The 13,152-nt window shown below is 36.5% G+C and overlaps 1 protein-coding gene across 2 annotated transcripts in view; it reads right to left on the bottom strand.

The window, feature by feature from the left end:
* LOC149076070 (sperm-specific sodium:proton exchanger-like) overlaps nt 1-11,014 on the bottom strand; it is a 113,832-nt gene extending 102,818 nt beyond the window's left edge. The window contains exons 1-3 of one of the 2 annotated variants that reach the window (XM_089243593.1): nt 10,750-11,014; nt 9,170-9,316; nt 411-579 (exon numbers count right to left, since the gene is read on the bottom strand). In XM_089243593.1, the coding sequence (XP_089099719.1) occupies nt 411-579; nt 9,170-9,316; nt 10,750-10,925 (492 nt within the window). In that variant the 5' untranslated portion in view covers nt 10,926-11,014. The remainder of the gene's footprint in view (nt 1-410; nt 580-9,169; nt 9,317-10,749) is intronic. The other variant, XM_089243595.1, reaches the window with a different exon arrangement.
* Nucleotides 11,015-13,152: the final 2,138 nt, after the last annotated feature.

Raw genomic sequence — 13,152 nt, 5'->3', positions numbered from 1 at the left:
ATACAGGGTATATTCATTTTCACATAAATATTTTCCACAATTTTATTGCTAAATTTTATGTAATAAATCACACTCTTCCCTGAGACACTTTCTCCTGAAAGCCATTTTAAAAAAAACCCTGAAAGTTAAACTTTAAGTGCTGCCCTCTGATGAAAAAGCCCCCGAAGTTCATATTCACCATATTTTTACCCCAAAACTTACACTATCCTTTGAGTCCGGGCTTAACTCCCTGAGGTAAAAAGAAAAAAATTTACAGTGAGAAAAAGCAACCCCCACATTTGTAGCCCCAGGGTCTGAAAGGGTTAGTAAAATATCTAATATTGATTTAATTGGGAAATGAAAAATAAATCTAAAATAGACACAAATGGATACCAAGTGTTAAAAACCAATTTTCTAAATCTCACATCTACCTTTTGGCCAAGTCTTTTATTCATACACCTGTTTTGAGCCAACATAAGAGCAAGTGCTAGTCCGACTGCTCCTCTTAAGCCAGCCCATATTAGTATGAAAGCATTTTTCCAGTGTAATCCATAGCCAAGTCTGACGAGCATTGGACTGAAAACCAGAATCATAAGAGCCCTATAAGAACAATGTTATCAATTAATACTCACAAGACCACTAAATTTTTGGATATAATGAAATAAATCATATAAACTACAAAGCTCCGTCTCATATTGGGAAAACATGAAATTTCTCATTTTGATATTCACTAAATTTTAAGCAAAGAAAAATGTACAAATACTTGTATTGTTACAGTACAGTTATTAAAGTTATTGTAGTTAAGAACTTAGTACCTAATTACATTAGCCCAGGGTTTTCAAACTTTTTACTGAGCAGCTCCCTTCAGTTTTCATAAGTTCTATTAAAGTTGCGCTTCAAAAATCTTATCACTGAGAATTTTTTTATCAAATTCTGAAGTCCTCACACTTTCCCAAGGAGAAGCAACCCAATAGTTCATACTATGTCTTCTCATAGACAGTATATTTAATGTATATAAAACTTAATAACTTTCACTCTTCGTTCAGTTGTAAAAAACGGCATGCAACATTCAATTTTCTTGTAAGGAGGCCTTGAAATTATAGTGTCACAAATTTCCAGGGAGATTAATAGAAGTGAGTCAGTTATTCACAGCCTTACGAAGAAATAGTGATTTTATTGTAAAGAATAAAACTAGGTGACCAAGAAAAAAGAAAGATATGACTACATTTGTGTTCAGTGAGTAATTTTTTGCTATGTGAAGTTTTTTGGCATATTAACTGTAATACAGGGCTCCCACTCGAAAAATTAGAAAAAGTAGGATGGGAGAGGGTACCCTCCCTTAGACAAAATAATCATAGAATAATAAAAAAAATACCCAATTTAATTTTTACATTAAAATGTTTTTTTTCATAACACTATTTCAGTATCCTGTAAGATTGACTTGAGCCAAAGCAAAATGACAGAAATGACTTGGTTACAAAAATAATTTTTGGTCAAAATATGGTATTAGCAACCACAGATAATTCTTTTCTGTCTCTCCTCACAATATGTATTAATTTTTTTTTGGAGTCTTCTACAGTCCAGTTTGTCAACTCCCTTTGACAATGCACAGCTAATTACGAAGACATGTAAATTTTTAAGAATGAGACTATTTTCGAGACCACTTTGAAAAGCACAGCGCAAAATGTGTAAATTACAAGGTTCCGATGTAAATAAGTCAAGGTGGACCAGATGGTTTTACTGCGTTGTCCGTTCTTTTTTAAAGGGATTTATTTACATTTTACTGTTCAATGCCAGTATAATAATTTTTGACAAATGAAGCACTTTAATGTCTAGCTCTTTGCTGAGCATTGTAAATATTGTTTACCCATGCCTCTGCATACCCCAAACATACAGAAGGCCATTGAATGTGCTATTGGGTAGCCTCAGAATCCCCAAACCTAAAATAGGCCCAGATGTGCCAACTTTTGGAATCCAGAAATCTGGAGATTCTCCCGAGGGGGGTAATCCCCTCCCCCCACCTTGGCACTCGTAGACTTGATCAAAAAATTCACAAAATAATGTTTCCGAAATTTTTTTTTTTAATCAATTAAGAAAAAGTTTCATTTCCCCCCCCCCCCCAAGGCAGGTTCTGCATTGCCCCAGAGCAGAATATAATTCCATGTCAGTCTTTTCATGCAGAATAGAGAAATCACATCTACATACTGTTCGTAAAACATGTTTCCTTTCGTGGATGCTATCAGTGATTAATAATCTTGGGTATATGAACTTTTAAAAGCTTTATATACACTGCTGGCCACAGTAAATGCAACACCCTGAAGGAAGCATGCAAATAATATGAAATTTACAACATGCATTAGCGGAGGTGAGATATGCAAATGATAAGAATTTCAGTGCAGACGCACATCACGCGCGCCTGTGGCGCCACTTCAAAGCGCTATTTAAGGCTTGGAGATTTCGACGATTTGAAGTACGGCAATTGTGGTTTTTTTGTGGTTTTTTCAAAAAAACGATCAATTATGCCTCGTAGAAAACTGCGATCATCTTTTGATCAAGTATCCGAGTTCGACAGAGGTAGGATAGTGGCCTACCGAGATTGTGGATTATCTTTCAGGGAAATCGGTAGTCGTGTTGGACGAAACCAAACAACTGTAATGCGGATATGTGATCGTTGGATGCAGGAGGGTACGACGGACCGACGTGTTCGATCGCATCCACCTCAGTGCACCACTTCACGTGATGACAGGCGTATTGTGCGTATGGCAGTGACGGATCGCTCAGCCACATCACGAACCATAGCACAGCACATTTAGTCTGTACCGCATCATCCAGTGTCTGCACGTACCATTCAACGCCATTTACAGCAGAGTGGTCTGTCCGCAAGACGTCCATTGCTTCGTCTACCCTTGACGCAGAACCACAGGCGTCTCCGCCGCTAATGGTGCGATGAAAGAAGGATGTGGACGGCACAATGGAATGAAATTGTCTTTACTGACGAGTCACGCTTCTGTCTGCACACCACGATGGTCGGATTCGAGTCTGGACACACCGTGGAGAGAGGATGCTGAACAGCTGCGTTATGCACCGCCACACTGGTCCTGCACCGGGTATTATGGTATGGGGCGGTATTGGATATCACTCTCGCACTCCTCTAGTACGCATTGCCAGTACTTTAAAAAGCCAGCGCTACATCTCCGAGGTGTTGGAGCCAGTTGTCCTTACCTTCAGGGCTTGCCCACAGCCATATTTCAACAGGATAATGCGCGACCACACGTGGCACGCATTGTCCAAAGGTTCTTCGTCAATCGCCAGATTGAATTGCTTCCCTGGCCAGCTCGCTCTCCGGATCTTTCGCCGATAGAAAACATGTGGTCCATGGTTGCTCAACGATTGACCCAGATTACATCCCCAGCTGCCACACCAGATCAACTTTGGCAACGCGTGGAAGCTGCTTGGTCTGCTGTACCCCAAGAACACATCCAAAGTCTCTTTGAATCAATGCCGAGGCGTGTGACAGCGGTGATCTCCAACAATGGCAGCTACTCTGGCTACTGATTTTGGCAGGAACCACACTTCACAGAAGTCTATAAATTTAATCATTTGATGCCTGGTCAACATGTTATCTACAAAATAAATATTGTTGCGATATCTCTTGTCTTTCTTGGTGTTGCAATTTGGGTGGCCAGCAGTGTAGCTTAAAGTTTTATATTTTCTTTCTGAAGACATATTTAATCAGAGGAAAAAATTAAAAAAACTTCAAAATTCAAAGCTGCTGACGAAAAAGCTCATGTTTACCACGCGGCTGTTTATGGAATATAACAATTATACAGGAATTTCGGCAACCAAGGTCACGCCCCTAATAAATGATTGCCAATAAACGCTACGTAAACAAAGTCATGTCTTTACCAGTTGCTTAAATGCGGTCACCAAGACACTTTTTACGGCTGCTCAATGGAAATGACCATGGCTGTCCTATATAGGCATTTTCCCTAACGACGACAGCAGTCATTCACGTCATGACAACGTGAAAGCTCGCGTAAAATCTAATTTTCTGCCAAAATCCGGAGAGCGAAAGGAAGTATGAAAAATCCAGAGTCTTCCGCCTAAATCCAGAGAGTTGGCAGGTCTGTAGGCCTATGCATCCAACTACTTTGTTATGCAAATTGTTGTTTCACCTATGCACAAAATGTGCACCATAATTTTGAATAATGAATGTTAGTTACAGTACAAGACAATGAAGTCGTAAATACAAATTTTTTTTCCCATCCAGACAGAAATTTATAACGACTACTCTACATGTTGAACCCTCAAACTAAGTATACAAAAAATTAATAAACCAAATGGTCCACATATACCCCCCCCCCCTCATAAATAACCTTAAAAATGATATAATTTCTGCTTTGGCAGAATCATTTCTTTCACGCTCACAGGTCGGCGTGCTTCCCTACACTCAAAGTGGACTCTCTTCATACCACCTGATGCTGCCAGCTGGAACTTGTTCTCTCCCAAACACGGGACGTTTCCTGGCTTCTATATAAACGATTTTCTACAGTGTGTTGCAGGTTGTAAGATCGACATATTCTGCTTCCCTACACTCAAAGTGGACTCTCTTCATACCACCTGATGCTGCCAGCTGGAACTTGTTCTCTCCCAAACACGGGACGTTTCCTGGCTTCTATATAAACGATTTTCTACAGTGTGTTGCAGGTTGTAAGATCGACATATTCTCTATTCGCATGATGCTAAAACCCGTCTTGTTATTTCTACAGGTTAGTCTCATTTTCATATATGTTAAACTCCGTATTCTATTTGTTTTTCTTAATTTTAGTTCACTCCTGTCGATCTCACATCCTTTATTTGATTTCTCATGTACTTTATTTTTGTTCCTCCCATAGCTCCTCTACGTATCACATGTTTATTTTTTGCCTTGGCTTACCTTAGCCATTTTTTGTTTAGGGTTGTTCCTCGCGATAAGCAGTTTTTTCATCCACCTACCGACCTGTTTCTACTGCTTTTGCTCTCCTGTGATATAGAGTCTAACCCTGGTCCTAGGGTCACCCATTCTCCAAAATTCAAATGCGATCAAGTTCCCTTTCTGACCCTTCAAAAGCACCTACCTTTCCAACCCTTCAACCTTCAGTCAACCCTTCCCCCTCCGATTCCTTCATCCTTCTCAATATCCAGGATACCCAACTTGCCATACTGAACCAACTCACGCTCCTATCCCAAAAGCAAACTTCTTTCAGTATTCAACTCAGCGGATTATCCGAGCGTCTAAGCGAGGTAGAGGATAAATTTCTACCTACTGAGGATCTCCAACACCAAGTCTCCGACCTCTCCAAACTTCTCATTCTTCGCTCACCTCAAAAGTTATCTACCTAGAAGACCGCTCACCTCGGTCAAACATAATTTCTTGCCATACCGGAGGAGGCCTCAGACATTGAATCTACTTCGCCTCTTGAATCGAAAATAATTAAATGCTGTTCTGATCTTCTGCAACTTGAAATCCCTTCAGAATTGGAACTGTTAATACAAGCAGTATAATCAATAAAATCTCTTCCTTCGAATCCATCCTGCTGGATCATAATCCCAATTTCTATAGCGGTTACAGAAACATAGTTGCATAGTAATATCAGCAACACCAAATTTCTCTGCCTTTCGTAAAGATAGAAATACCAGAGGAGGGGGTGTTGCCCTTGTTTTTAACAGTTCCACCCCCCCCCCCTAATTGAAATTCCTTGTGAACCAAATACTGAAATTGTCGGTGCCGAATGGCATAATCCCAACTGCAATCCCATTTTTTTCCCTTTACATATCCCCTGCCTCGGATTCTCACTACTTCATTGAACTTGAAACAATTCTGGACCGATTTCATAACTCTCACTTTCTAATTATAGCCAGCGATTGAAATCTACCCGGTATAGATTGGCATAAAATGTAGTCCCTCTCGGGAAACCATGGTATCAACAATAGAGTCCTTGACATTTTCCTCAAATTTAACCTTGTGTTAGCCAATATATAATATCCAATCACTCAATCTCCACATTATACCTAATTGCAGTTTCCAACAAAATCCTGGTTTCCCATTTTTTTGTTTTTTATGGCTTCCGACCACAAAATTCCATTTTTAGATTTCTTCATCATACTATCCCTCCTTTTAATTGCGCCAGAAAACTCAACTTTAACAAGGCCAACTACCCTGCCATGCAAAATATCCTTCGTACTCACTTTCCTGACTTAATCTCCTAACGATATTCAACGTCTCTGGAGTAAATTCAAAGCTGTTATCGACAAATGCAAAGCCACTGTTCCTACCAAATGCTCCTCATCTAAAAGTTTCTTAAATTCTTGGATCAACCGTGACACTATCCATCTAAAAAGAAGAATTGAACGTGATGTCTCTGAACTCAAATTTAACGACTCCTCTACCCTCAGAAACAAAATCTTGGTCTCCACTCATAACCTCAAAGACCTTATTTCTCACCATAAATCCAACTACCTATCCCATTCGTTGTCCACCTATCTTAAAACAAATCCCTCAAAATTTTGGAATTTCCTCCGCCCCAATACAGCAGGTACCTCCTTGCTCAAAAATTTCCAACTCAGACCTAAGTTCCCCTTGATATTGCCTCCGAATTTAACTAGGCCTCCTCTTTTGTTTTTTCCTACGATCCCACACCCCGCTAAGATCTTTAAGATCTATCGTTGTTTCTGATTCACTTCACAATTCCAGTCCCATCTTTTTCTAAAGCTGGTCTCCTGAATCTTCTAAAAAACTAAAACCCCACTCCACTGGCTCTGATGGGATCCCCTATCATATCCTAAAATTCTACGCTGATAAAATTTGTAACTATCTCATTATTTTCAACATCTCATTCAACACATTTAATCTACCCTCTGAATGGCAAATTAATAAGATAATTCCCACCCATAAAACAGATTCACTGTCCCACTCTCTCAATTTTAAGATCTATCGCAATAACCTCCTCTTGCTGCAAGCTCTTTGAACACAATTTTAATTGCCCAGAATATCCGTATCCTAATATACTTGATTAACTTTTTCTTTCCTAACCAACCTGGATTTAGATCGTTATCTGTATCTCTACCCAATTAACACCTTTCATACATGACATAACAGACACCATTGACAAAAACCTTCAATCCGATATCATTTTCCTAGATTATTCCAAAGCATTTTTTTCACATGGTGCCCAATAATAAACTTCTAAAACTTTCAAATCTTGGTCTAAATGTTCAACTGCTTAAATGGGTGGAGGCCTGCCTCATTAACTGTAGCCAGTTTGTTTCATACAAGGACCATCACTCCCCATTCCCTCATGCCAAGTCTAGCACACCCCAGGGGTCGGTCCTCTCGCCATTACTATTTCTGAATTTTTATAAATGATCTACCCGACTCCATAAACTGCCGTATCAGACTCTTCGCTGATGATTGTGTCCAATCTTTCCAACCAAGAATCTCTAACACAACATTATTTCCTTAACCTTACAGATTAAGTTTCCCTTTAATCTGTAATATTTGGCAATATACTGATGATTCTGTCTTCAATTAAAATCAATTTAACGAATTTTGTTGATAGGATTTAGTAAAAAAAAGGAAAGAAGAAAAAAAGTAGAATAAATATAGGACATTTTACCAAAAAGTAGGACAAGCGAGAGGCCTGCGTAATATCTCAAAGTACACTGTGCTTCGAAGTATACTAGAAAGCAGTAATATTGTGAATCAAACTAAAAACCTCTGACCCAGTCATTTTTCTTTCTTTCAAATTGAGCATAACTCAGGTCTATTGCAATAGGCAATTTACTGCCTAGTGGGTTGTGCTGGAAATGTAAGTGTGTGTGTACCTAACAGTCTGAGTGCGTATCTAGTGTTGTGTATGATTTTTTCAGTGCTGCCACCACCCAATATTACAACCATTGCCCCTCTATTCTGTCGACATAAGATACTGTGAAGTTCACATCTCAAATCATGCTAGTAAAAGTTTAAGCCATCTGGTTCATCCAAGTTGAACATTTTCCCATCAAAAAAAACTTGAATATTTTTTTCTTGTGTGAATTTGATGTTAAAATCTGGATTTCAATTTTTAATTCATTTTCCAACTAGAGGCACTGAAGAATCAATTTGCATAGATCATATTTTTTTATAGATCCAGAAATTTAAATTCTAAAAAAACGTTTCTTCTTGATTTGTGAGTAACTGATCATAAAATGGCTTTATTTCATTTAGAAACAGATCATGACAGTAATGACTTAACTTGTGAAACCAGGTACTCTACTAATCTTGATAAAAATAAATTGGTTGATCTTGTAAAAATAGTTTCATGAGATGTTTACAGTTGTGAATCTGTGAATTTGGATACAAATATTTTCTTGGATTTAATTAAGGATTGAGTTGATGCTTTTACTCCTATGCTCTACTTGTAAATAATTCTACTTCTAGTAACCTATAATAAAGGAATCGGAAAACCTTGGTTTCTTTACAAACAAAATTTATGAAAAAAAATGAAATAAAAAGAAACCATTTGATATTGTGTTAAAATATAATTTTAAGAATAAGTTAAACAATGAGATAAAACAAGTTTGAAAATAATTATTATTATACGGCAAAGTTCAATCACAACTTACTGTTCATCAAATCTCTCTCTTATTCGAATTATAGCACCACACTATTTATAACCCTGGTAGAAACGAGAAAAAGAACATTCCACAAATTTCTATTTCCCAGTATCAGGTTTGTGGCGCCACTGTCTTGGGGGGGGGGGGGGTAGATCTCTCTGGAATTTTCTTTACACGCCCTCCGCCAGTTCTCCACCAATCGCTTGTCCTTGCACTTAACCGAAACCGGTATCAACTCTCATTGCCAACAGAAGATTGCGATAAAAAATTGCAGCATCTATCCTCCATAGTTCGTAAGAATATATATGTGTGTTTTGTTGAAAATTATCTTTATCTTTAAACTAAGTTATTTTTATGGTGAAATGAAAAAACAAAATAGTTTTACTTTATTTTACAAACCGCTAATGGGGGGGGGGGGGGGAAAGCCCACTGAAGCCCTATTCCACAGGATTAGAGATCAGAAAAGCATCCTATATAACTGGAGATATTCATTAATAGGGAGTGTCCATTAGAGGAGGTTACACTGTACTATTAAATGATAAAATGTATTATTCACCTGAAGAAAGATGCCATAACATAGGTAACCATAGCCTGGCCTCTGTCATACCAAGAAAAACCACCTGTTATGGATCGATCTCCCAAAATAAATCCAACAATTGTGAAAATCAGCGTATTGGCAAAAAAAGTTACAGTTTCCCAAAACCTGTAAAAGATTGAACTGATTTTAAACATTTGGAAAAACACAAAAATTAAAGACAAAGAAGGAGAAAAACAGTTTGTCATCTACACTCTGAATGAATCGTATTTCAAAAAAATAAACTTTTCTTTAAAAGTGATAATTATAATTTTTGTGTTGGCCTGTATTACCAAAGTATCATGAAAATTTTATTAACACAAGCACAAGAAAATAATTGGAACAGTGGTAACTTTTACAGTGTGATAATTCTTATATCGGAACAAAATATAAATTGCACATATTAAATAAACTCTTCTTAAAAGGGTTTTTCTAGTGCAAAGTACAAATTAAAGTTTGCACTCCACAATACAGTCCACGCCAAATTAATTTTTTTAATGTACAATAATGTGTTTGACCTCTTGAAAAAGTATCTGAAAAAAAGAAATTTTAATCGAGTCAGTTTAAAGAAACTGATCAAGAACTGAAGAAAAGTGGGTTTTTTTTGTCATACGTTTGCCTTCTCTACAGGTAAGTTATTGCAAAAGCAGCTCCCCATGCACATGGATCACAGTGAATACTCTCGGACTGATTATATCATTATGTATGGAAATATTTGTCAACAAGGGGAGGGGGAGAGAACACGTTCAGCCTCCCACAGTCTTGCAGCCTGCCAATGATAACTTATGGGGGGGGGGGAGAAGGTTGGTTAAACCTTAGCTTCAGAATGTACAAAAAAATGTATAACATTATCCAAAAAAAGTTCTGAAAATCAAAAACAATTTTTTCCCCATGTTATGACATTGGCCCATTCCGCTTTATGCAACAGTAATAAAAATACCAGAATGATACATTATCCATGATTCTAATATGCGCAGCTGACTATATTATAATTTTAAAACAAGGAAATGAAATCAACATGACTGAATTGAACTTGCAGATATATAGGAGTGATATAGAATTTGTACATGCCCATTGAAGAAAACATCAGTTCTGGACCTCCTTAAAGCAAAAATAATGTAGATGAGAATAGCTCTCTGTCAATTTTGATTTTATTTTTTGCTTTGAGCGTATTTCTAAACATGTACCTCATTCCAAAATGATTTTAATTTTATCTGTAAGCGTTTCAATTATTTGAAGGGTTTTTATCTGTAAGGTTTCCAAACATCCTCTCTACAAAATCTTTATTGAACCAACCGGAACCTTGCTGTAGAAAAACCGATCAATGGTGTCATTACAAAAGTTAATTAGGCCAAAAATTGTTTTGTTTCAAATGTTTCAGAAAAAGAAAAATGAATTGTAGTTTACACTATAAACAAAATTTTCAACTTCTAAATTATTTACAAGAAAAAAAGAATATTCTCAATTATTCTCCAAATTTTACATTCAGGAGAATATTCTCGCCTCATATTTCTACTTGGCAGCTATGCTGATACATGAACAAGTAAAATACTAAGTCTTACTGGTGCACAGCTTCATGTGTTTCAGGGCTGAAGCTACTCTTGTGATAACTAACTAGAGTGCCAAGAACCACCACAGATAATACACCAGAAATATGAAAAATTTCTTCCGATACATAGTAAGTAGAGTATGCTGAGCATAATGTAATTGCAAATTCTGTGACTGGATCTTTATACATTGCTCTCAACAATAGAATTGTGATGGTCCCAGTAAACAATGCAAACAATGGAGCACCAATAACAATCTTCAGTATTTCTTGAACTACAAATTCAACTGAAAAAGAAAAAGTAATGAATGGTAAAAAAGATGAATGAATGGTAAAGTTCTGCAATGAGCTTTGAGCTGACTGAAAATGATTCACTGTAAAAATTCCCATAACACTGTTTCTCAACATAGAAGAGTTCTTTTCTTATTTTTAAGTTTTAAGGCTTTTTATGATAATATAGAACTGTATTCACATCATCTTCATAATAGAATATATCATAATTTTCATAAGTCATTTTGCAAATTTGCTATGCTTCCTGCACGAATTTTGTTTGACAAACTCTTAAAAATAGTGTAAAGTAGCCCAGTTGTAAATTACAGTACATCTATCACAAAAATGTTTCATTAAAATCAAATATCATGTATGGAGGTCTGTCCAAAAAGAAACCAAACTTCTGAAATAACTTGCCAATGAATCAATGCCTGGTTTGTTTGCTTACTAAAACCCTATACAGGGTAGAAGTAGGTCAAAATTAGAAGTGTTGACATTTGTTGCATCACTCTACACTCAGTTTTCAGTTGGCAATTCTTTGTGTGAAGAGTACTTAACTGCTAAAGCACACACACTTTTTTTTGTTGTTGCAAAAATGCGCTTCTTGAGAGAGATGAATGGAAATTTCAGCACGGCAATGTGTACATTCATACTTCAACACCCCAAAGCAACATGTTCTGGAATAAGCTTTCAGCTGACTGAAAATGTTTGGCAGTAAAAATTCCCATAATAGTATTTTCTACATAGAAGAGTTCTTTTCTCATTTTTTCTTTTTGGTTCTATTCAAGATTGTTCTGTGATGTATATCACAGTTTTCAGTGTATTCTGCTTTGGAGCTTGAATATGCATAAAAAGCAGCTCTCACAAAAAATATATTAATTTTAAACTGGCCAGCATTGGATGTACATCTTTATTTGATGGAAAATCTTTTGGACATTAGGATTATAATAAAGTTGAATCCCATTATAACAAACTCCAAGAAACCGGAGAAATCACTTTGTAATAATAAAATTTTGTTATAAAGGAATTATAGCTTTTTATTTTTCAGGACCCTTACTCAAAAAATTAGGAAAAAGCAAAACCAAAAAAGTGGGACGGAGAGAGTACCCCTCCCCCAAGATAACATAATCATAGCATAATAAAAAACAATCCCTAAAAATTTTTTTTCATAGCACTATAACAGTATCCCATAAGAGATTGACTCAAGCCAAGGCAAAATGACAAATGACTTGGTTACAAAAACAATTTTTGGCCAAAACAGTGTACTAGCAACCACAGATAATTCTTGCTGTCTTTTCTCTCAGTATATATTACATACTTTTTTTGGAGTCTCCCAAAGTGCAGAGTTTGTCAACTTTCTTCGACAATTGACAGCTAATTATGAAGATGTACATTTTTTTAAGAATGACACACTTTCACGACCACTTTCAAAAGCACAATGCAAAATGTGTAAATTACAAGATCTGATGTAAATAAGTCAAGGTTAACCAGATGGTTTTACTGCATTGTCCATCCTTTTATTCAAAGGGATGTGTTTACATTTTACTGTTCAATACCAGTGTAATCTTTTTTGACAAATGAAACACTTTTATTTCTAGCTCTTTTATGAGCATCGTAAATACTGTTTATGCCTCTTCATGCCTTGAAAATACAGAAGGCAATTAAATGCTATTGGGTAGCATCAGAATCACCAAACTAAAAACAGGCCTATGTATCCAACTGCTTTGTAATGCAAACTGTTGTTTCACCTATACACTAAATGTAGACTATAATTTTATATGATGTATGTTAGTTACTGTACAAGACAATCGAGTAGTAAATACAAAATTACTTTTTTCCATCCAGACAGAAGTTTTTAATGACTACTCTACTTGTTGAATCCTCAAAACTTAGCAAACGGAAAATTAATAAGATACTTGGAAAATATATATCTTTGTTCCAAATACTCTGCTCCTCCATAACTTTCTCTGAAATTTTTCATGGCACACCTACGATCCTCTTACAGCACACCGTGTCTTAAAAGATACACAATTTTTTTGTTGCACACAGCTAATCAGTGAGAATCTATGCAATTTCAAAAATATTCAATATAAGCAACGATTAGGAGATGGTTTCTGTAGCTCCAAGACGAAGCAACAATTCACAGTTT

Source organism: Pholcus phalangioides, unplaced genomic scaffold (assembly GCF_987345545.1).
Source record: "Pholcus phalangioides strain wild (caught in Gottingen) unplaced genomic scaffold, Ppha-v1.0 ptg000015l_1, whole genome shotgun sequence".
Lineage (NCBI taxonomy): Eukaryota > Metazoa > Arthropoda > Arachnida > Araneae > Pholcidae > Pholcus > Pholcus phalangioides.
This window is presented reverse-complemented; position numbering and strand designations above follow the sequence as displayed.